General features: G+C 48.5%; 1 protein-coding gene across 1 annotated transcript; it reads right to left on the reverse strand.

Moving 5' to 3' along the window:
- Nucleotides 1-222: 222 nt before the first annotated feature.
- LOC126516668 ((3R)-3-hydroxyacyl-CoA dehydrogenase-like) lies at nucleotides 223-6767 on the reverse strand. The gene is made up of 3 exons (XM_050166768.3): nucleotides 6599-6767; nucleotides 2125-2324; nucleotides 223-713 (listed from the first exon to the last, which is right to left on the reverse strand). Exons 1-3 carry the CDS (start codon nucleotides 6765-6767, stop codon nucleotides 315-317), a joined length of 768 nt encoding a protein of 255 aa, XP_050022725.2. The 3' UTR covers nucleotides 223-314.
- Between the last annotated feature and the right edge of the window lie 17576 nt (nucleotides 6768-24343).

Here is a 24343-nt window from a genome sequence, read left to right on the forward strand (position 1 = left end):
GAATAAAATTGCTTTGTGGTATTGCTGGCTGGCTGTTCTTGTGATATTGTTGCACCGCATTTCCATACAAATTTTTATTACATTTTATTTATTTATTTTTTTGCAAAGCGACGAAGAGTAGCGGGTGCCACCTAAAGGCGCCAGCTAATCCTATTACATCGGGTCATTAAAAAAATGGTAATTGCGAACACTATCGTATATGTAAGCTTCGTCTGTGCAGAATGTAGTAGCCTTTATTATTTCAGATGCATACTGACATTAGCTAGGACACCCCTTGTATCAACCTCCCCAGAGGACTCTTGCTAGTGGCTCGTCTACTGCTTCCCTCCGGCCACAATCCAAGCGGCGCCCACCACGTACGAGCTCTGCTCAGAGCAGAGGAACACGACGACTTCTGCGATTTCTCTGGTGGTGGCTGGTCGACCGAGGGGGATGCTTGCACAAAGGGCGTTGCGCATTTCATCGCGCATGCTGAGCACGGGCGGCGAATCCGTAAGTCCGGGCATCACGCAATTGCAGCGGATGCCCCGCGAAGCTAGCTCGGCCGCCATACAGCGCGTGAAGGACACGATCGCGGCTTTGCAGGCAGCGTATACCGAAAAACGCGGCATGGCATCGTTAGCAGCACGGCTCGACACGTTGACAATTGCTCCATCCGTGACCCCGGCTTGTAGCATGGCACGCGCCGCAGCTCGACTGGTCAGGAACGGGCCCTGCGACAATATCAAAGTGATCATTATCATCATGTATTTAAGTCTAATCCTGGACGACGGGCTAGTCCACATATCTGGAATTCTTTTCGACTAGATTTACCTCAACCTAATGATTCTGCAGCGCTAGACAGCGGTTACCTTGTTGTGGCATCTATTCGCTCGGACGAATCACAGGTAATGTGTTCTATGTATTACACCACATACACAAAGCACAAATTGATGTTCTTAGTTTCAATTTGAGCATCCATTCATCCATCTAACGCACCTCCTGCACCCCCGCGCAGGGTAGAAAACCGGAAACTTTTCTCTGTGCCTAACTTCTTTCCCCTGCTCAAGCCTCCACAGACACACACACGCCTACTGGCATGCGATCCCTATCGCATTATGCTGCCTCTCTATGGCGTCTTGTACCGCCTGTTATTTTTCTTGTCATTGATGATTGACTGGTTGTCAGCTTTTCTTTCATCTTTCTTTTTTAGCGTCCCTATTCCTGATTCTTTGTTTACTTGCAAAATACAGTGAACACATACGTTTGTGCTCGGGCATATCGTTGTAAGCGTACGTTCTTGACTTGAACCTGTCTCCCGAATTGACCAGAACATACTGTATTTGCGCATGTTTTGTTCTTCTGTGGCATGAGTTATTTGTTCTAGATAAACATGATTGTTTGCTGCTCCATCCGCACTAATAATGCGACCATGGAACCTTTCTTAATCAGGTCTCCCATCATTTGTGGTCCAGGGCATTTATAATGATTTCGTGGTTACATGACGGACTATACAAGTCCAGATCAAGAATTTCATAAGGCAATTTAAGGGTACCGCTCACCGCGAATTTTAGGTACCGCGCAAACACATAACCCCAGGAGGAAAGACACGGCTTTGTGTACGCAATCGTGTCGACAGTAGAATTCCGTAGTATGGTAAGGAGATGAATTATTTACTAGGGACTTGGGCTTACCGTCCTTGCTGATCTGCCCACCTTGGTGGCTCAGCGGCTACAGCTTTCTGCTAAAGAGCTCCAGGTCGCAGTCACGTTTCCATTGGACCAACAGGCACAAACGCCAGTCCAAATACCGACACTTGTACTGGTATTAATGCATCTCTCACTGCTTTACTGCTGCATTTGGACGTTGAACCCTATGAATCAACAAATATAAATCCCATCGTGTTTGCTGCGCTCACACTCAATTTTATTGGTAATGTCCAAGTGTGTGCAAGTTCTTGTGTTCTAGCGAGTACCTTAACATCCACGAAAATTTCAGCAAATGGGTGTTTGCGCATCCCATCTTCATAGTGATTGGGCCGCCGAGAAGGTAAATCGCAGCCGCTACCTTGAGCTGAGCACAAAAATGCCAGTCACCGAACCATCGTAGTGGCTCACTGAGCGACTCGCGAGCTTGGAAACTCACCTTGAGATTTACCCGAACCGTGCGGTCGAAGCTGTCCTCGCTCATATCGACAGCCGTCGGTGTCTCTAAGTCCACATAGCCGACGCAGTTGACCAGAATATTGGCGGTCACTGGGCTGAACGTCTTCACGGCGTCAAATAGGCGCTCTACCGAGGCTGCGTCACCAACGTCCACTTGCATGGCTCGGTGATCGAGGCAACCTGTCGTTGCAAGAAACGACGTACACAAGTCGCAACCTAGCCCAGGCACATCGCGTGCGCTAACATGAGCATATATTTCCCGCAATACATTGTTCAGAAGGAACATGCGATCCGATCCTTTCTATTTAAGTTTTCCACCAATCCAGCCATTGTCACGATACATATTACGACTACAAGTCGTTCAGAAGGCGAGAATGCACGACCGAATGCATATTTAAGCTTCCAGCCTTTGTAGTTTTCACAGTCGCGAAACTTCTGGGCTATTTGCGGATGCTATCATTAACAGTGTTTCAAAGGTACCGCTCCTGAACATACCATTGTTGGCACATATACTCGTGTTTCAGTCCACAGAACAGAAATGCACAGTGGGGTCGCAGAAATGAAACCATCTTATTATTAGAGATTTCTCTACGCTCATACAGCATGCTACCGCATCTAATGCGAAACATATCGCCCCTTTCTGAATATACGTGCTGAAGCACTTCGTATTGTACATAACAGAAGTTTAAGCAGCATATGAGCACATATATGTAGCACACAACAAACGCCACGAATGAAGTGAACGCAAATGTCACAGCACGACACATTAAGTGTTACGGCTCGCCGGTATTGACAGCTGTCAATTGCGCAGCACTGATCAGTCCGCTGACAATCTGTTGCGTCACACGCACCTTACCTGACGCGTCAACGGCAGAGAAGGAAAAACTTGTTGCAGAGAACAACACATGGGTAAAAAACAGGAATGACTACATGGGCTCTCCGTCATGTTGTTAAGTACGCCATGAGTAACTTGTGAAATAAATAACGCGGGATCATATGCACTATGCGCGAGCGCATGCAGCCGTTTGTTCGGCTTGGATCAGCGGTCCAAGCTTAGGCATGCGATGAATGAGCCACATGGGCTTATTATAAAACAACTCACTCAATAATAATTTGAGGCATGCCTAATGTGCAGAACTGAAACCATGCGAAACACGCACGGTTCTCCTTATTATTGGGTGGGGAACGTACGCTTAAATAAGACACAAATTCGGATTGTGAGCCTGCAAAACGTGGCGCTCAGAACAGTTTCTAGAAAAGCCGACCTCTGAAAGGCCATTTTACTTGGAACACCTATATGTACTTCGTTGAATATTCTGACGTTCAATAGTTTGCCCTCACCATATCTAGGCCAATTTTGTCAAACGGCTGGGCTAAATTCCGGGCACAGCCGAAATTTACGGACGCAGCACGGCGTCACTATTCACTTCGTCAGCAACGGAAATCATTCCAACTTGCGCCTGTACCCACTGAACCCTTAGTTACGATTTAGCTTACCACTTAGACGCCCCCATCGCGAAATAACGATGTTGTGCCGCCTGTGCTTCAGCGCGGCATCTAAGAACGCTTATTCACTCGTCAACAGAAACGCCAACACAGTCGCATGCAATTCTTACGGGTGTGAGGAAACTGTCGAGCAGCTTATGCGCCAGTGTCCATCCTTTAACTGGCATGAATATCACCTGCGTACGAGCCTCAGCCGCTTAGAAGCTAAAGCTTTCTCGCAAAAAGATATCCCGGAAGATTTGTCAAAGAGCTCTTGTACGCCCAAGGCAATAAACCGCCTAATGCACTTCTTGAAGGCATTGGACCATGTGACCACTTGTGACTTAGTCAATTAACGTTCCCCTGCGGCTGTGTGCACGCTGACTCGCTCTTTCTTTAGACGACAATGCAGCTCCCAAAGGCAACACTACAGCGCCAGCCGAAGGGGCGCCGACCAGCCCATTGCGGGTTTTTTATGAGCAGATCGACAAAGGAAAAAAACATAGCATATAAGAATCAAGTTATGATACCATAATTGCCGCGGTGCGACAAGTGTGTCAGAAACACTGACTATATATGACTTCTACAGCAGTTACCTAGATTTTAATCCGCTAAAACAGTTTGCTTACGACGAGTAGTTCCATGGTAGAATATCGAATTTTTGCATTTCTTCACAGAAACGCTCGGCAGTAACACGAGGACTTAAAACTGCAGTTTACATTCTACCAGCACCACTTGCTTCTTTAACTGCTTCTCAAAATTAGGCGGTTCTTCACGTGTTTACTTTCAGTGGCGGTAATTTCAAGTAAAGCTAATTGAGGCTTACAGCTGTTTGCAGAATACGAAAACGTATGTACCAATATATATTCTTTTTTTTTCCGCGCTACACGTTCAACTCACTTGAGCAATTTACAGGTGTTTGCTGCTTGAGGAATATACATGGCAAATCCGTTTGACGAACTGGAACAGGCTGCTCGGCCAAATTTTTTTTTTTTGGAATATGCCTTTTTCCGCCGTATGGCTGCAGCCAGAAAGAAGCCGAAGCATTATTCATGAGTAGTATGGGGCATATTGAAATTATCATAATTCGCTGCTGGAGGGTCAAAAATCAAGTGAAATATGTAAGGCTTGTGGTGTCTTCCTAATGAAGGTTCGCGAGGTTCTCTTTTATGTCCTGATGAAGCAAATAGTTCTCCGTTTATAATTAAAAAACGCTGGATCGAGACATGGTGAGAAAGAAGGTGCTTGAATTTCCCTTTTCTATGCAGCCTAAGCAATTGGCGCTGGAAAAAAACTGTTTCGTGGTTTCAATTCGAAGTTGCAGCGAACTGATGGGTTTCGCGAACAATGCGTGCCTCGCCATAACGTCAGTCCGTTGCTACCGTTGCGTGAGGGGTGAGCCATATTTTTGATAAAGCTTACTGAGGGTCACCATGGAACATTTCATCGCTTCCAATTGATTGGCTCTCTATCTTAACCACGAAACTTTTCTTTCAGGTGATTGCTATTATGGTATTTGTGAATTTATTATATATGTAAATACTCTATATATGACGCACCATCGTGTTAGCAGCCATGAGGAGTTCATTTTATGGGGGCCTCTTTCCGAAAGCGGCGGAAGTAGCAGCTAACTTTTTCATGAGAAATGAGCGCCCGACTATTTCTTTTGCGCATTAATAAAGTGGTCATATTTCACTAGAAAAACTCACCAGAGTAATAAGAACCATGATAACAGCTTCGCTGGACACCAAATACCAAGATTTTTCTTCCGTGTAAAATGTAATGTCTCTCACAGCTAAGTACTAAGGCAATGTTCAGTGTTGAGCGAAGCATCATAGACACCTTCGCGTGTTGAATTTGCAGAAAGTTTTTAATGACATATTTATGGTCAGACACAGCGCATACATGCATTGCAAAACGAGTAGACTCCTTCAACGCTACATAGCTTGCGATAACCAAGCCGCAAATGTTCTCGACTCACGCGCTTTTCAAGAAGGAACTGTGGTTCAGGAGTGGCAGCAGAAAGAAGCCGACATATCCTTCAAGTACGGCTCCAGCCACCCATACCCCAAGCATACACGAAGGGAACGAGCGCGCGCGGCAGCCGAGCGAGCCGGAGCGAGCAGCGTCCTGGCCGTGACGTCACTCGCGAGAGGGCGCCATGCCAAATTCTCGCCGCGAATAACGCCGCACGAAAAGTGGACAGAAAATGAGTGCTGTCCAAGCATTACATAGGCTCTATCCAACGCATTTCATAAAAATTCCGTGGGGCCTGGTTGAGGCAAGCGCGCGGCAAGCGCGCGGCAGGACATCATCCAGTCATTGGTTATGAACGGCTGCTTCTACAATGCTGTGATTTAGCTAGAGCACTTTAGCGAAGCCACCAATATGACGAGCGAGATGCGACGACACAACCAGACTGTATATCGTCGTTAGTCGTCATCGACTTTGCCGCTGCCATTATAGTCAGAATCAATCTTTCAGGGTCACTCATGAGAAGTGTAATGCTAAATCTTATTATGAAAAATGCACGAAATGCGCCCCCAATGTCTCTGATACAGCATTGAAAATCAGAAGCTCAAATAACCCATCCTCCTGTCTGACCTTGTCGATGTATGGGGCTGCGATCTCAACCCGGCGGAAGCGAGTTCACGTAAACGCCGTCGGTTCGACTCAAGCTCAAACCACTCGCGGCAGCATCACGTACAGCAATTCAGCCCGGATACTTTGACACGACTCCTTTGCTCCGATTCTATTCCTCGCTTACTACTCTGAGTGGCCGATCCCGATGATAGCATCTGCACGGCTTGCAGAGAAGCAATGAAGAAAGGAAAAATAAAAAGAATCATCACGAAATAGGTGTCGTGCAGAGCGAAATACGACACACCGACCTGCCATCCAAGTCAGTAAAGCGAGAGAGGAGAATTCGCTAGAGCCTTGGAGGCAGCACGAAGCGTGTTGTCTCTAACCTGGCAGCGCCACGGCCACAGCTTCCGCCGCTTCCAGCGTGCGTCCGGCGACCACCACGCGGGCTCCTTTCTCCGCCAGCAGCTGACAGACGGCGCCACCGATGCCTCCTCCTCCGCCAGTCACTATGGCCAGGCGGCCAGACAGGGCTCCTCCTCCTCCTGTGGACATCTGCGGCTTGCCCCCGTGTGCATAAATTGTCACATCAGCGGACCATTGCACATGACGAATGTGTCTACGAAAGGGGCTACGCATATCGTACATAGTCAACATCATGGTGTGCGTGGGGTGTTCAAAGCGAGCGATGAAAATAAAAAGAAACTACAAAACACACATTAGAATACTTGGCGATTCTACGGCAGCATTCGCTGAAATGTGCAGTCACTATCCCTAGAATCACGACATGAAAAAATAAATAAATAAATCTTGCCTTCAGCGAATCTTCACGCACATCAAAGAAAGATTGGCCCGAGTTAACATAGGCGCGCCCAAAGTCAGATAATTAGCCCATTGACGATCAATCATCAGTTGAAGTGACTGCGTAAAGTCAGTGGTTATTGAAAAGCCACTAAGTGCTTAAACGTGTTTTTGTTTGGGCAGGGCTAGGAACCATGTCCACAGATAGAGGACGCCTATCTAGTCGGTTGAAAGGGCTGCATAATATTTTTCGCTGGCGCTTGAGTTACTGAGGCAGTAGATGTACCAAAGAAGCATCCGGGTTATTACAGCAGGCGCAAGCAGCACACGATGCGTTGATTTTGGATTGCAAGTAACACGTGTAGGCCACGTTCAAGAGCTGTCGATGTATGTGCGTATCACAGGTGCGATCAATGCGTTCGCATGTTCTGAAGCACAAAAATGCTCTACTTCGTTCAGGAAATCAATCTGAAGTACAATAGTATTATCTGCAAACTATATAGGTTAATGTCGGCAACGAGCTTTGCAGAATGCTATGGATATCAGGGTACTCATGACTATCAGAAGCAAGAAGCAGTCAAGCAGGTATCAGGACCACAACTGGGAGTCATGAGGAAAGCTAACACAATGCTGGCATGTTAGCACCTGCCATCGCAGTGTTTTCTACTTACTTGTATTTGTTTGCTTCTTTGTGGTTTATTGATTGATTGATTGATTGATTGATTGATTGATTGATTGATTGATTGATTGATTGATTGATTGATTGATTGATTGCGTTGTTGCATTTCATCAGCAACGTTGTGCATTCCCTATTTCAGAAAACAGCGTTTCAATGCGGTAATATTATTTACTATTTCGATTATTTGTATGCTGCTTTGAATACGTCACTGCGTGCATAGCCACGCATTCAGAACATACATTAATGAAGTGCCTAACTACATACCTATGTCATTTCATTTGCAAGATGGCTGACAAGCAGTTACGAAAGTAACTGCAGTCACCGAGTGACTGCACCAAACACTGTAGGAATCCCTATTGTATTCAGGAGTAGCCTGATAACTCTCACCTCCTTACAAATACTTCGGAGTGAGAACAACGTTCTTTTTTTTTTCTTTTTTTTCGTAAGAACGAAATGCCGCTAAAGGGCGTGCACGACACAAATAGAACATGGACTCCACCCTTGTAGCTACATGTCTTAGCAATGGGTGAACAAGCTCAATTCAAGATAGCACATTAACATAATTCTGACTCTATGTTAGAGAACTACGAAACGAACTATTTTCTGAGACAGGTTAGTTATATGGAAGCCCAGACACTTATAGCTGTCGACGAACCAAAGGCGACAACCGTTAAAATCATAACACTAGATGTCCGACTCACTAAAAATTAGCCAGCACAGAACACAATCGTCTGCAAAGAGCCCTATATTAGAAGTAACAGGAGCAGGCTGGTGATTAATATAAATAAAAAAGAAGAGGCCCAAGAACAGACCCCTCTGGCACAGTCGATGTTACGTAACATAATTTAGAGCCATGATCATTAAACGACACATACTGCGTCCTATGATGCAACAATAAATCTATTTAAGCAAGTTACAGTCAAGATTGAGTGCGCTAAGTTTCAGTAATAGTAGTCGATGTGAGACGGTGTCAAAAGCTTTTGCGAGTCAATCACTCAAGATAGATGTAAAGCGGAAGACAAATCATTACTAACTGTTAATAATGGAGTGTCCCAAGATCAATGCTTACGAAAGCCACGCTGCTGTGACGCAAAAAAAGCTATTAGACTGCAGAAAACTAATAAGGTTGATTGGTTTGCATAGAATTGAAGTTAACGAGATTGGCCGGTTGTTTAAGCGGTTATGAACATCACCAAACTTGTGGACTGGAATCACCTTCGCCACCTTCCACTCGTCCGACAGGGTTGTACTCTTCAAGGAGTGAGCGAAGGGATATGACAAGAAAGAAGATCAATACGCTACAGTACTCATAAGAAATTTATAATTTATGAGATCAACGCAGTCGAAGAGGACAATTTAGCCTTTTCAAAGAAATTGCATATCTCATGGACGTCCATTGCAACCGGCTCTATTTCAAGGTACGAAAAGGCACATGCGAACTTGGAAGCATTTGTTTGAGCGTGAGAAAAAGATAGCGGAAATGTTCTCAATTATACTAAATTATTAATTATCATTATCAGTTCTCAAGTCAGCAATTATGATAACTTGGATAAACATGCAAAGCAGATATCTTGTAATTATAGTTATGGCAAAGCTGCATTTTTTCTTATAGACAACGGACCAATAAACTCGGGAAAACCTTCCGAAAAATAAGTACTCATCGCTAAAGAAAACTCATAGAACGACCAATCATAAGTTAGTGGTAAAAATTGAAGACAGGTTACAGTTGCAAGAAAAAGGATCAAGGTCAAAATCTTTTGCGTACCACTACGTGCTGGAAAATCAGGTAACGTGCAGGTGGACGTCACAGCAGCTCGAGCGGCGACAAAAAGTTATGTCCGTGCAGCGCACTTTAAATATTGCACTGTGCCCACTACTGCAGGTGGCAATATAACTGAGTCATAAACTCCAGTATCCCTGCCAAACGAAAGTGGCGGATGGACTGAGCAACAGTATCGATTCGCCAGAATCCAAACTCCAGCCATGCATGGAAATAAAGTCAGAGCATGAATAATATTTCGCCCTTCCTAATTGCAGATAGAGTATATATCCGGCACAGATTTTTCACATAGTAGTGCAGCTGCGAAAAGCCTGCGTGGACAAATATGCACAGACGCTCTCTCATCCGTGTCCACTTTCAGTGACGCCGCCTCCTCATAAAAGTGACATTTCCCGGAAATCTGCTAAACGCATAGGCCGCTCGAACTTCCGTCAGCTTTTCCTTCTGCATCCAAGTCTTATGTTTTTACCAGGGGCGTAGCCAGGGCGGGGTGCTTTTTTCGTGATGTCATGCACCGCCGACCAAAACAAACCCCGGAGCCGCAAATCATTCTGGATATTGTCTAGAATGGCTTTTTCACGCTCGAAAACACATATACATTTCAGCGCGAACATTGCGAACTCGGGCTGGATTTTGTGGCAACGCCCATGCACCTGGAGTCACACAACGCAAGGAGCTCCATCCAAGCGCAAAGTTTCAAGGGCGTTTTGATGGCGAGCGGGCTCGTCGCGGCATCTCGCGGAGACCGCGGAATCCACGGAGCGCGTGGATTTCAATTCTGAAACTTAATGGGTATAAGGTTCTCAGAAACTTTTGATGTAGAAGGTGCACTGACATTTCCAAAGTCGTGCTTTAGATTTTAGATTCCGGAACTTTGCGGGTTTAATGTTATAAACATTTCACGCCAAAGGTGCATTGAGTTTTCTAATGTCGTAGATCGGACCATACAACGAGACAAGCCAAATCAACACACGCAGCGATGTCCGATGAGACGAAGCGTAGTGGTTGTTCATTTGTGCCGTCGTATCACAAAAAAGACTATCAACATCTTTTTCACGTGCGCCAAAGCATCCACGTGAAAACACTAAAGCCAGCAAACGTAACTACGTTATTCTTCTTTTTTTTTTTGTAGATTGAATTTTATTCGCGAGGGCACATTGAGCATCTTCAATTTTCTTGTTCTCGCTACCCGCGGGCTGCCAGAGCCAGCTAGAGCCCATACGTTTTTTTCGTGTTGCCCCGACCACCGCGCGACCGCTTTGGTGCGCGTTCGTTTTTCTGTGGCCGAGTGCATTTTCGCCTGGCAGAGTTTTAGACGCTTTCCGGCTAGCAGACGAGAAAAAAAACAATGGTCGCTCGCCGCCATCATTGTGGGGACCCAACGGATTACAATGCGCTCGTTTGAGCGCAACCTCTCCGGAAAGTCTTGTCTCGTCGGTGTAGCATACCGGGCACTATACCTACGTTTCTCTATGGACCAAGTGTCTCACGTTTTCTTCGATATTCCTTAGGTAGCCACATTAGGCGCCCAAAGAAGGCATTCGATTGCGACCAACGTGCTTTCCTTCGGTTTTTTTTTTCATTTCGGTGCCCCCGCCACACAAAAGAAAAGAAAAGACATTGTTGCGGCGCAGCGAATTGTCGCATGATGATAGTTCGATTTTATTACTTCTTTTGCGGAAAGAGATGAGCCGCGGGACGCTTGAGTTGCCGGATACTCTTATTGTTCGATAGCAATTATATGGACACTCAGGCGCATCCCTGCCGTCATCGTCACCCTCATGTTCCGTACGAAGTCCAAGGGCGATAACGTTACGACCGCGCGCCGCTTGCTGTATGTGCGAGTGAAAGCGTGATGCGGGGGAGGTGGGAGGGAGCACGGGTGAGCCACCGATGGTGGCTCAGTCTTGTGTGCGCAGGGGAGAAAAGCGGGGAGGATGCGCGCCGCCTTCCGTCGCGCGCGATGCGTCAGGGGGACTAGAGGGAGGGGGAGGGGGAGCCTTGATTCTGTGATATGTAGATCTGGGATCGCGCAACATATTTATTTGCCTCGTTTGACGCATTATACAGAATTAATTTTTTAGAAACGTAGATTTATTGCATACCTTTACGTATATTTAAATATCTTGCTGCAAGGTTTTGTGTATACATGTGGTGAACTTTGTTTCCAGTGACACTTTTTTTCCATTTATCAAGCTGCATCTTCGCATTTGTATATTTCATTGTATCTTCGCAATTCTAATGTACGAGGGCGAGTCAAACGAAAGTGAGCCAACCCACCCTGCTCAATAATGGTTCTGTTCATTATCTGCGACGCATGCGCGTAGCAAACAAGCATCTCTTATTTACAAAAGTGACACACAGGTGCGAGGATAAATGTTCTTCAATGCTCTAATACACTGCGTTGAACATGGTTGTGTGACACAATGGACGCTCCAAAAGTTGAACAGCGTGGTGTCGTTAGGTTTTTGATAGCTGAAGGTGCTTACCAAAAAGATATTAGTCGCCGTATGGCTGCCGTGTACGTTGACAATTGTATTTCATCGGCCGCTATGAAGCATGGGAGCAAATGGTTCAAAGAAGGATGTGAACGTTTCAAATACGATCCAAGACCGGCCCATAGCCACCGTGCAACCACCCCTAATACAATGGCAAAGGTTGAGGTGCTGATTAGACAGGAGCGGAGCATAAGCATGGATGAACTCGCAGAGCGTGCGAACATCAGCCGCGGTTCGGTTCACACCATAATTCATGAAAATCTCGGTTATCGGCTCTTGTGTGCGCAATGTATGCCGAAGATTTTGAACCACCGCGCTGCCTTGACTCATCTGATCCGGTATCACAATGAGGGTGACGACTTCTTGTCTGCAATTGTGACTGGGGACCAATCAAGGTGCCAGTACTACGAGCCTGAAACACGATGGCAAAGCTAATAGTGGAAACATTCAAATGCACCACTGCAAAGAAAACAAAGGCCGTCATTACCGCCGGAAAGGTGCTGTCGACTTTTTTTATATGATCATCAGGGGCCATTACTGATCGAATTTGCTAAAGCTGGAGAGACTATCAATCGGTTCCGATATTGTGAAACGCCGGATCGGCTGCGTCTCGCAATCAAGGACAAACTTTATGGAAATTTGGGTAAGGGGGTCATCTTGCTCCGCGACAATGCTCGTCCCCACGTCGCTGATTTGGTTAACACAAAACCTGGAAAATTAAAGTGGGAAATGCTTCAACATGCGCCATACAGCCCAGACCTGTCGCCTTGCGCCTTCCACCATTTTGGGGCAATTGAAAAAAAAAAACAGCTCAAGGGAACCAGGTCCGTGTCGGACGATGACGTGAAAGAGTCAGTTTCAAAATTCTTGAAGCAGCAACCGAAGGAGTTCTATGAGACGTGAATCCCGCGACTCGTTAGTCAGTGGGAAAATGTCTAAATGGTCATGGAGACTACTTTTAAATAAAGTGCACCGTTTGTAATATATTCGCATCGGCTCACTTTCATTTGACTCGCCCTCGTATATGCTACAGAAGTCCTGCTTTCTATGTGTGCTATCTGTTGCGGCTATAGTTTCGGTGCAATTAGTCACAATAAACGACCGGTGGCAACTGCTCCCGCGCAATACTGTGGAACAAAGAACAGCGTCATAGAGATTGTTCCCTGGCCGTTGCATTTGTAAAATATGTAAACAAGGTTCGTCAATGACAAAATTTCATTAAAATATTTGTCCTGAACTTGTTCATTTCATGGCCTTTACATTTTTTTCATATCAGCGGCATGCCCTGCTTTGCTGGTTTCAAACTAATATAGTTGCAAAGTTCGTGTGAAATTTTCTCTACTTATTAAATAGAGGGAAAACGTGGAAGCATTGATATCAGTTATCTGGGGTACAATTTTTGGGATGTATGAGTATATTCTTCTTTCATCAAAAACACATAGTTTACTTCACAGTGCTTAGCTTCATTTGCAGCATATTTGTCAATGGCAATGGAGTTATTATTCATGTTTTTGATTCCTCGACAAATTCCATAACGAGGAGGCCGAGCTGCAACGTGAGCCCCTTCCCCCCCCCCCCCCCCTCAGAACGCAATTTCTGGCTAGGCCGATGGTTCTTACCTGTATCTAATATAGCAGTTTTTCCTATATAGTTAAAATCAAGCTTCTCATAATACCGATGCAGCGCCGTTACCCACGCTGAAGGTACGACCTGCCGACATCCGGAATTTTCGATAGTTTTCCGGCTTCTGCAAAAGCAGGCACCATGTTTATCAAACTTAATTTACCTATTTCACAGTTATCGCTAAGCGGCACAACTCGGCATTGAATGAATGAATGAATGAATGAATGAATGAATGAATGAATGAATGAATGAATGAATGAATGAATGAATCAACCCTTAGTTGAAACAGTGACTTGTCACTCGAGTTGAAAAGGTCCCTCATTCCAGGAACCCTCTGGCCTAGATCGCCCGGCGGGCCCGGGCGACGAGTTTGCGCTGGTCGACCAGGAATAGCTTGGAGGTCGCAGCCTCCCACGTTGCAGTGAGCAGGTTTGAGGCTGCGTCTGCTGTGGCTGGTTGTGTCGCTGTTATGCTCGCTCCGGTATTCTTCCATTGCAGTGGAGTGTGTGCAGGGTGTCGGGCACGTTGCAATGTGGGCAGGCATAGCTGTATAGTGTCGGTTGCAAACGATGCATTAAGATGCCATGGGTGAAAGTATTGCTTTGGAGCCGCCTGTAGTCGGTGCCTTCGTTTTTTGTTAGTTTTGTATGTGGGGGAGGGTATACCCTGCGTGCAAGCCGATAGCTCTCCAGTAGTGCTTCGTAAGTTAGTGCTATGGTTCCTGTTTCCTCCGCTGATGCGGTTGGGTTGGACGTGTTGGACCCCCGGTTGACGCTTGCGCAGGCCGCGGTGTGTTCTCCTCGAGTCCCTAGCGTCCCTAGATGTTACGGATAGTCTTGGGTTTTACGTGCCAAAACAACGAAAAGATTATGAAGCACGCCGTAGCTGGGAACTCGTTAATTTTGACCACCTGGAGTTCTATAACGCACACCCAGAGCACAGTACATGGGCTTTCCTGCATTTCTCCCTCAACGAAAAGCCGCCGGCTGGCATTAGATCCCGCGCCATCGGGCTTAGCAGTGCGAGCCCATAGTCACAATTAAGGCCACCAGAGTGGGTCGGCATTTTATGCACTGAAGTACAAAAGTAACTGGAACACCCATGTATTTCGGCGCACACTTTGGGAATGACTATCCCGAAAAGTGGTGTTGAGGAAATTCACTTCAAGTGCGTGCGCAGTGCGAACTCACCGGCTGCAATTGGTAAATTGCTACCGCGAAGTGATGTTTACGTTAATTGGTGATTTTTCGCTAATTAGTCGATTTTCGTATTGCAAGTTCTCGTGTCATTAATGTCCGCCTCTTTGAGTATTCCAGATAAATGACTGGAATTATGCTGTCTCCCAGAGGCGATTTTAAAAATTCTGTGTGGTTTAAAAGAAGGAGCGCCCGATATACGTCTGTGATAAGACGTTGTTTAACCGCCGTGGTGGCATAGTGGCCATGGCACGGCCCTCATACGCCCGAGGGCGCGGGATCAAATCCCCGCCACGGTGGCCGCATTTCCATTGGCACGACATGTAAATTCACCTTTGTACAGTGCATTGCGGGCACGTTAGAAACCTAAGGTAATGAACGTTAATCAGGAGTCCTCCGCTATACGGTAGGACTCATAATAGAGACTTTTAGCGTGTCCGGTATTCGGGCAAGCGCGGGCGGTTTTCCGGTTTAGCGGGGGGTGTCAACGTGAGCGGCCAGTTTGGTGGCGCCAGCTGGTGGCGCAAAGCTCAACCACACAAACACAGAGCTAATTACTATATTCTGCTTAGCTGCTGGCGTAAATTTTCGACAGTGGCGTAATCGTGTTCACAGTTACGCCGCTGCCAAAAATTTGCACGAGTGGCGAAGCAGGATATGGTGAGTTACTGCAGTTTTAGCTATGCGTTTGTTTGGTTGAGCTCTACAACACCAGGCGGCTTCACCGCTCACGTTTACGCCCCGACCATCCGGTAATCCGCCCAAACCGCTCCCGTTTACCGGAATAGCGTACAAGCTAAAAGTCTCTAATGACAAAGTGGTTTTGGCACGTAAACCCGCAGAATTTAAGTTTTCTTTCAACAAGACATTTTGTGTGATCACTGTGAAAGAGAGCCGTCTTCGGTATTTATTGACGAACGTGACATAACAAGAAGTGCTGACGGCAACAACAACTCCAGTGAAACCAAACACCGACCGCTCTTCCACAAGCAAGAACTGCAGCATTTTCCACTAAACGGCGGCGTATCGACGATGTCGCCCTGATCCTCAGCTGCCTGACCGGGAAGTCAGACTGGGGCCCTATAACGTAAAACTATTCCAATAAGTTTTTATTCCAATCTCCTGACGTCAAATTTGCGTAACCGCCGACGCAAGCATCGGGTGGTGTTAGGAATCGCACCGCTGGCACGAGTTGTTGCAAACTCAGCGCTGACGCCCGTTGTTGCAAATGGGTCGCAAGCCCCAAGGGTAGCGTTGGCCTGGCGGCCTGGGGCACTGGAAGCATCCGAAGGTCCCGGCAAAGCATGAGTCGACTGGTAACAGAACAACTGGTTTATTCTAACATCGCAAAAGAGCGGGCGGTCAGGTCGACCGAAGTGAGAGACGGGAGAGCACGTAACTCGACAGAAGAAATCGGAGCCTCTCTCCCGGCGTCCGGGGGCAGCTGCTTTTATAGTCTCGGAGTCGAGGGCAAGAGGGAACGCCTCGATAGAGGCGCACGTGACGGGGCACGGACACGCTGAGAGACATGTTGAGACGAGTGTAGTGACGCATCCGCCAGTGGGGCGCCGATCAGACCTCCTCGCTTCACACTTGGGGAGCTCCTCTCCCCGGCTGCCGCGCTTTGACAAGCGTGGGCACACACACACACACACGCACACACGAAGACACGTGGCACTGAAACACGCCTGGACGCGCTTGGCGGGGAGACTGCGGGAGCTCCGAACGGGCCAAAATGTCCGCCGCTTTGAACGAAGCTCCGGCGTCCGTTGCATCCGCGCCGGCTATACCGCGCGTTGTAGGCGAAACGTAACAGACCACCCCGCCGGGGGAAGGAGATCCCGATGGTCAGGGGACTGCATCCGCTGTCCGGAGGGATGTCGCTCGATGATGCTCATAACCGAAGTCGGGCGTCCTTCGGCGTTTCTTGAGCGCAGCGCACAGAGAAGGCCTCGTTCTCTCGTTCAGGTTCACCCAGGACACTGCAAAGTGACTTCGGGAGAGTTGACATTTTTGTTCTCGTTCACGGCAAGCGTTAGAACTACGCCGAAACTCAACCGCTCAGTCAGCAAGCACGGCACAACCCTCACTAAGCCCTGCCAGGCTCTTTCCCCTTTTATACTACTGCCTAGTTCCTTACAGTAGTTTAGCAGCACTCAGAACACGTCCACAAATTGGAATATTGCACGAGAAAGCACATCATCACTTTGAAACACTACACAAAAGCAATATGTTAAAAATCCTGCCTCAGGAAGAAAAACATCAGTAACAAACAATTTTGAGGCTGATTCCCACGTTAGGGGCTTCGACTTAAGCCATCGGCGTTACCGTTGAGACTCCCCTTTTTGTAACGCACCTCAAAGGAATATTGTTGCAAAGCGAGGCTCCAGCGCAGCAGGCGGCCATTTTTGGGAGAGATGGTCTGCAGCCATTGGAGAGGGCAGTGATCCGTCTCAATGATAAACCTCGAGCCGGCTAGGTAGCATGACAATTTCTGAACGGCCCACACGATACACGCACACTCTTTCTCGGTGGCGCTGTACGCCTGCTCACGACTGGTCAGCTTACGACTAGCATACAGGACGGGGTGTTCTACTTCTCCATTTTCCCGTTGGCACAGTACAACGCCCATGCCTCGCTCACTAGCATCGCACTGAACAACGAACCCTTTGGTGTAGTCGGGCGATCGTAGCACAGGCTGGCTTGTTAGGGCGCTCTTTAGGGCGCTAAAAGCTCTTTCCTTTGTCTCGTCCCAGACGACTGTTTGCGGCTCTGTCTTTCTTAGAGCATCCGTCAGGGAAGCCGCGATATCAGAGTACCTGGGGATGTACCTCTGATAGTAGCCGGCGACACCTAAGAACGACCGAATATCGGTCTTCGTGCGCGGTTGCGGGAAGTCTCGCACAGCGGCCACCTTTATTTCAGAGGGGCGGCGACGACCCCGTCCAATCACGTGACCGAGGTAGACAACCTCGGCCTGCGCTAACTGGCACTTGGGAGCCTTGACTGTCAAGCCCGCATCGCGCAGGCGGGTTAGCACTGCCCGCAAGTGGGCCATATGCTCAGGCCAGGATGCGGAGAATATCGCTACGTCGTCTAGATACGGTAAAGCGAATTCTTGCTGTCCCCGCAACACTTTATCCATGAGGCTTGAAAAGCAGTATGGCGCGTTCTTCAAACCAAAACCAAAACACTTTAGGACGGAATGTTCCCATTGGTGAAATGAACGCCGCATACCTACTAGCCTCTTCTGTAAGTGGAACCTGCCAATAACCCCTGACAAGATCTAGGGTGGAAATAAACTGAGCGCTACTCACTCTCTCAAGGCGCTCCTCGATGTTAGGGATCGGATAAATTTGATCCTTAGTGATGGAATTAAGCCTGCGGTAGTCGACGCAAGGACGAGGTTCCTTGCCCGGTACCTCAACTAATATCAAAGGGGAGGTATAATCACTCTCACCCGCCTCAATAACACCGAGCTGTAGCATTTTCTTTACCTCAGCCTCCATAATATCGCTCTGGCGGGGTGACACCCGGTACGCCTTGGATCGTACTGGCTCTGGGGAGGTAAGTTCTATGTCATGAGTAAGGACAGAAGTCCTACCAGGCCTCTCAGAGAACAGACCTTGAAACTCTTGTAAGAGCTGGTGTAGTTCGGTTTTCTGCTCAGGCGACAGCGATGCTTTACTGATTAAGTCACTAATGACTTGATCGGTGTCTTTCCTGTTCGTTACTGAGCCTAGTCCCGGAAGCTCGACCGGTAGCTCTTCGGGAGCGTTTACCATCATACATACTACTGCTTCCCGTTGCTTATAGGGTTTGAGCAGATTACAGTGGTAAACTTGCTGTGCTTTCCATTTTCCTGGCAGACTGACCACGTAGTTAACGTCCGACAGTTTTTGAACAATCCGTGCTGGGCCCTCCCACTGCACGTCGAGTTTGTTCTTTAGCGACGTGCGCAATATCATGACCTCATCGCCCATCTCAAAACGACGGGCCCTGGCTGTCCGATCATAATAAACCTTGGCCCTCTGCTGGGCCTTTGCCATTGCTTCACCTGACAACTCCTGTGCCCTTCTTAAGCGTTCGAGGAGCTTAAGCACGTACTCCACCACGACTGGGTCGTCGCCCCCTGCCTTCCCACGATTCTCGAAGCATGCGAAGCGGAGACCGCAGCGAGCGACCGTACACCAGCTCAGCTGGCGAAAACCCCGTAGCCGCATGCGGCGCGGTCCGTAATGCAAACATTACCCCAGGCAGACACAGCTCCCAGTCAGTTTGATGTTCAAAACACAATGCTCTCAACACGCGCTTCATGACGGAGTGGAGCTTCTCAACGGAATTCGACTGGGGATGGTGCACTGAGCTGTGTAACAGCTTTACCCCGCACCTTTCGAGAAAGGCTGTCGTCAAAGCGCTAGTAAATACTGTGCCCTGATCTGATTGGATTTCCGCAGGAAAACCAACTCGCGCAAATATGGACAGTAGTGTATTGACTATCTCAACTGAGCTTAGTTCTTTAAGCGGCACTGCTTCAGGGAACTTTGTCGCTGGGCAGATCACAGTCAAAATGTGTCTGTACCCCGTGGCTGTTACCGGCAGAGGTCACACTGTATCAATAACGAGCCGTCTGAAAGGCTCCGTAATGATAGGTACCAACTTCAACGGCGCCCTCGATTTGTCCCCTGGTTTGCCCACCCGCTGACAAGTGTCGCATGTCTTCACAAAGTGGTCTGCGTCCCGAAAACACCCTGGCCAATAGTACTCTTGCAAGAGACGGTCCTTAGTTTTCTTAACTCCTAGGTGTCCGGACCACGAACCCCCATGCGACAAGCGCAACAGATCCTGACGATAGCATTGAGGCACGATCAGCTGATCGAACTCCACTACCCTGCGGTCTAGATACTTCCGGTACAGGACGCCGCCTCTTTCCACAAAGCGAGCATTTTTCTTGGCGATACCTTCCTTGACAATGCAGCGTATGTTTTCTAGGCTGCCATCCTTCTTTTGCTCGGCTATCAAAGCCGCCCGGCTGACTTTTAGCAACCTATTAAGTCCGTCTGACATAGGCGCGATGAGCAAATCTGCAGATAGCTCTTCTAACTTTCCCGTGTCGGGCATTTCCTCTCCAGTATCTGGTGCCTTTAACGCTACAGGCTCAATCTTATTCAGTTCGGGCGTGCTCTGAATATCAGCTTGCTGCGCCTCTGACCCTTTCTCATTGTTCGACAACGTCGGCCCCGCAACTACCGCCTTTGCAGCGAGCTCCCGAACCTTCAATCTGGTTAAGGCCTGAACGCTAGCCTCACCAAACAAAAGCCCCTTCTCGCGCAGGAGGTGATCGGACCTGTTCGAAAATAGGTACGGGTACTGGGGGGGGCAGCATAGATGACACTGCCGCCTCCGTCTCAAGCGCTCCGAAAGGTCCTTCAATCAGCACTTTTGCTACGGGCAGACACACGCTGTGAGCTTCCACGGCTTGCTTGATCCATGCGCACTCGCCCGTGAACATATCGGGTTCTACGTAAGAGGGGTGAACTACATCCATTGTAGCTGCGGAATCGCGAAGCACTCGGCACTCTTTCCCGTTCACGAGGAGGTCTCGCATGTAAGGCTCGAGAAGCTTCATGTTCTCGTCAGTGCTGCATAAAGACAAAAACACGACTTTTGTTTTTGTTTCTGGACACTGCGCCGAAAAGTGACCCGGCTTCTGACACGTATAACACACGCGCACTTGCCTCGTCTCGAACCGCTTTCTGCGTTCGGCTTCGGCTGCCGCCGTCTCCTTACGTTCGCTCGGACTGCTTTCACTCGCATCCGCACTACGTGTGTCCCCCTTTGCTCTCATGGGCGTGAACTTCGGCCTCTCAAACTTGGAGCCAAATTCACCCTTTTGACCGTCCTTAGCTCCGCGAGCCCGACGCGTCACAAACTCCTCGGCTAGCTCAGCGGCTCTAGCCACCGTACTAACGTCTGGCCTATCCAAGACCCAGTACCGCACGTTCTCAGGTAACCGACTATAAAACTGTTCTAGCCCGAAACACTGCAGAACTTTCTCGTGGTCACCAAACGCTTTCTCTTCTTTGAGCCACTCCTGCATGTTTGACATAAGCCTGTACGCAAACTCTGTATATGACTCACTTTTGCCTTTCTCATTTTCCCGAAACTTCCGACAGAACGCCTCCGCTGACAGCCTGTACTTTTTTAGCAGACTCGATTTCACTTTGTCGAAATCCTCTGCCTCCTCTCTCTTCAAGCGAGCGACTACGTCGGCCGCCTCGCCGGGTAACAAAGTGAGCAAGCGCTGTGGCCACGTTTCCCGAGAGAACCCCTGCTTCTCGCACGTTCGCTCAAAGTTAACCAGGAACAAACCAATGTCCTCTCCAAGCTTAAACGGCCGCATCAGGTCAGTCATTTTGAACGATACTCGTTCTCCTGCACCGTGTGCCTGACTTCCATTACGAGCGCGTTCCATCTCTACCTCGAGACGCTTCATTTCCAAAGCGTGCTGACGGTCGCGCTCTCTTTCTTTCTCTTGTTGCTCTCGTTCTATCTGTTCTTTACGTTCACGCTCTTCTTTTTCTTTCTGTTCTTTTCGTTCGCGCTCTTCTTTTTCTTTCTGTTCTTTTCGTTCACGCTCATCTTTCTCTTTCTGTTCTTTAAGTTCACGCTCCTGTCTTTTTGCCGTTTCCCTCTCCTCAATGGTCTCAAGCCATTCCGACAGCTCGTCATCCTCAGCTTCTAACTCAAGAATAGCCCTTAGCAGTTCTGGTTTTCTGAGTTTGTCTGAGACATCCAGACCCAACTCTCTTGCAAGCTCCAGCAATTTCGGTTTGCGCAACGACTTCAAATCCATGGCTGCTCTGAATGCTGCTTTCTCTACTGCCTACTATTGTCTTGCCGCAAACTAACCCGGCAGCAACGACAACCACAATTACCAGCTCTGTTTCTGACACTAACAAAAGCCTGGCAAAACTCAGAAGAAGAAAATCCCGCACTCACCAAACCTCGCAGCCAAGAATTCAGCGCAGTCGTTCCGCTGCAGGCAACCAGTCATCACACAGGGCTCGTTGCACTGCTCCCGGATGGTCGTTGTGCTGCTCAGCATACAGTCAACCGCATCTCTTCGCTGCTGGCCTCCGTTGTCGCGATCTCACCGCTGGCAACCAGCTGTTTGAAATCGCACCGCTGGCACGAGTTGTTGCAAACTCAGCGCTGACGCCCGTTGTTGCAAATGGGTCGCAAGCCCCAAGGGTAGCGTTGGCCTGGCGGCCTGGGGCACTGGAAGCATCCGAAGGTCCCGGCAAAGCATGAGTCGACTGGTAACAGAACAACTGGTTTATTCTAACATCGCAAAAGAGCGGGCGGTCAGGTCGACCGAAGTGAGAGACGGGAGAGCACGTAACTCGACAGAAGAAATCGGAGCCTCTCTCCCGGCGTCCGGGGGCAGCTGCTTTTATAGTCTCGGAGTCGAGGGCAAGAGGGAACGCCTCGATAGAGGCGCACGTGACGGGGCACGGACACGCTGAGAGACATGTTGAGACGAGTGTAGTGACGCATCCGCCAGTGGGGCGCCGATCAGACCTCCTCGCTTCACACCTGGGGAGCTCCTCTCCCCGGCTGCCGCGCTTTGACAAGCGTGGGCACACACACACACACGCACACACGCACACACGAAGACACGTGGCACTGAAACACGCCTGGACGCGCTTGGCGGGGAGACTGCGGGAGCTCCGAACGGGCCAAAATGTCCGCCGCTTTAAACGAAGCTCCGGCGTCCGTTGCATCCGCGCCGGCTATACCGCGCGTTGTAGGCGAAACGTAACAGTGGTAACCCACAGGGTTGTCTCAACAGACCAATCATATGCTCATCTCGTTCATAGGAGGTCACTTATGTTTGCAAGAAAAACGAATTACATTGCCCACACTTAGCGCCTTGTCTTACCTAATTGGTTCACAAGAGGCGAGGAGCACGCTCAAGTGGAGATGGATTCAATGGGGCCGCGCCACTACACTGAAAATCGGTAACCGGATGAAAAGGGTGGTGCCGGCGTCTGTGATTGGTCCGCTTTCCCTTTCTTAGCTTACGGTGGCTCGTCGACAATCGCGGTGGCATGCAACGGAAGCTTAAGAATGACGCTAAAACGGATCCTCAGCAAAGAAGAGTTGGCAGAACGAGGTCGTAAACGTGCCGAAATTGCTCGAAAACGTTACACGGCCACGCAAAAGGTTTTATTATATGCAAATAAACCCATGCTCTCCGGCAGGGGCCAGTTGCCAGTGCGTGAGCGATCGGCGGCAGCCATCTTAGCAGCCTGCAGCGATTCAGAAGAAAATTCAGGTTTGTTTGGCATAATAATGTATCTTTAACGCGTACACGTCATATTGACGCGAGGAGTTCTTGCGGTTTTGTGACGTCGCGTGACAGGCCGGTGAAGTGGGTGCAGCCGGAAAACTTTTGACCAATAGCCGAGGGCTAATGGCGAAAAGGCGTCGAATCAGAAATAACTATTTTTCTTTTGTTCGGTAAAAACATGCATAATCAGTGTGTACACGTCATGTCATGTGTACACGTCATGCGCAAGGAAGGCAGTTACCTGACGAGGACAGGCGCCGTTTTCGTCGGCTATCTCTGCACTGCTATCCCCCAGCATCAGCTAGTGTACGTCGACGTCCCCGCGCCTGCTCTGTGACCCACCAAGCTACCGGACGCTGCCTATATATACTGACTGCCCTGCGTATTTCCTCAAGTTTGGCAGCAGTGCGTGTGGTGTGTACAACACTCACCCGTCATTTTTCTGTACAGGTAAGATCGTATTACCTTATTCAAGTCCTGCCATTGTTGCTACATGCACTGCTGCCAAACAGCAGTAACATTGTTTCCCTTGAATACTTTGCCATGGCAAGCGGGAGGGATCTGGGTAAAGCATTCGAGGATTTCAAACGTGAAATTCGTGCTGAACTTCGCTGCTTCAAACAGAGTGTGGAACATTGCAGTGAAAGCTGTGACAGCGTCAATGCGCTCACCTTGGAAATGAAGACTTTACGTGAAGAACTTCTCGCAACGCGAAACAGCAACGGAAGACTCGCTGCTGAAAATAAACTACAGACGTAAATTGAAAGATTGGAGCAGTACTCGCGGGCGAACAACCTTGAAATTAAAGGTGTGCCTGATGAGGGAGAGCCTTTTGACACTGTCCAAAAGATTTGTGTAGCCGTGGGTTAGCCGTTGGCACGTGATGAGGTTGACATTTGCCACAGAGTTGGAACAAATAAGACTGGCGTAAAGAACATTGTGGTACGTTTTGTGCGGTGGGACAAGCGAAATGCTGTGCTGGCCAAGGCGAAGAAGGCACGCCTGTCTACGACAGTACTTGGCTTTAGGACAACTGGCCCTATATATGTCAACGAGCACCTAACAAGGCTGGGCAAGCAGTTACTGGGAGCCGCAAATGCAAAAAAGAAACGAGAAGTAGGATGGAAATTCGTTTGGACGCATGGCGGAAAAATCTTCGCAAGGAAATCAGAATCATCAGACATGTTAAAGATTGCCT

The sequence above is a fragment of the Dermacentor andersoni genome, chromosome 1 (genome assembly GCF_023375885.2).
Source record: "Dermacentor andersoni chromosome 1, qqDerAnde1_hic_scaffold, whole genome shotgun sequence".
Taxonomy (NCBI): Eukaryota; Metazoa; Arthropoda; class Arachnida; order Ixodida; family Ixodidae; genus Dermacentor; species Dermacentor andersoni.

Excerpts from the sequence above, each read along its gene's own strand:
- LOC126516668 (XM_050166768.3), bottom strand. The coding sequence starts at position 6,767 with ATGTCCACAGGAGGAGGAGGAGCCCTGTCTGGCCGCCTGGCCATAGTG. Across the intron at positions 2,325-6,598 it reads TGTGGCCGTGGCGCTGCCAG|GTTGCCTCGATCACCGAGCC; the intron begins GTTAGAGACAAC and ends TTGCAACGACAG. Across the intron at positions 714-2,124 it reads CGGTTCGGGTAAATCTCAAG|GGCCCGTTCCTGACCAGTCG; the intron begins GTGAGTTTCCAA and ends ATATTGTCGCAG.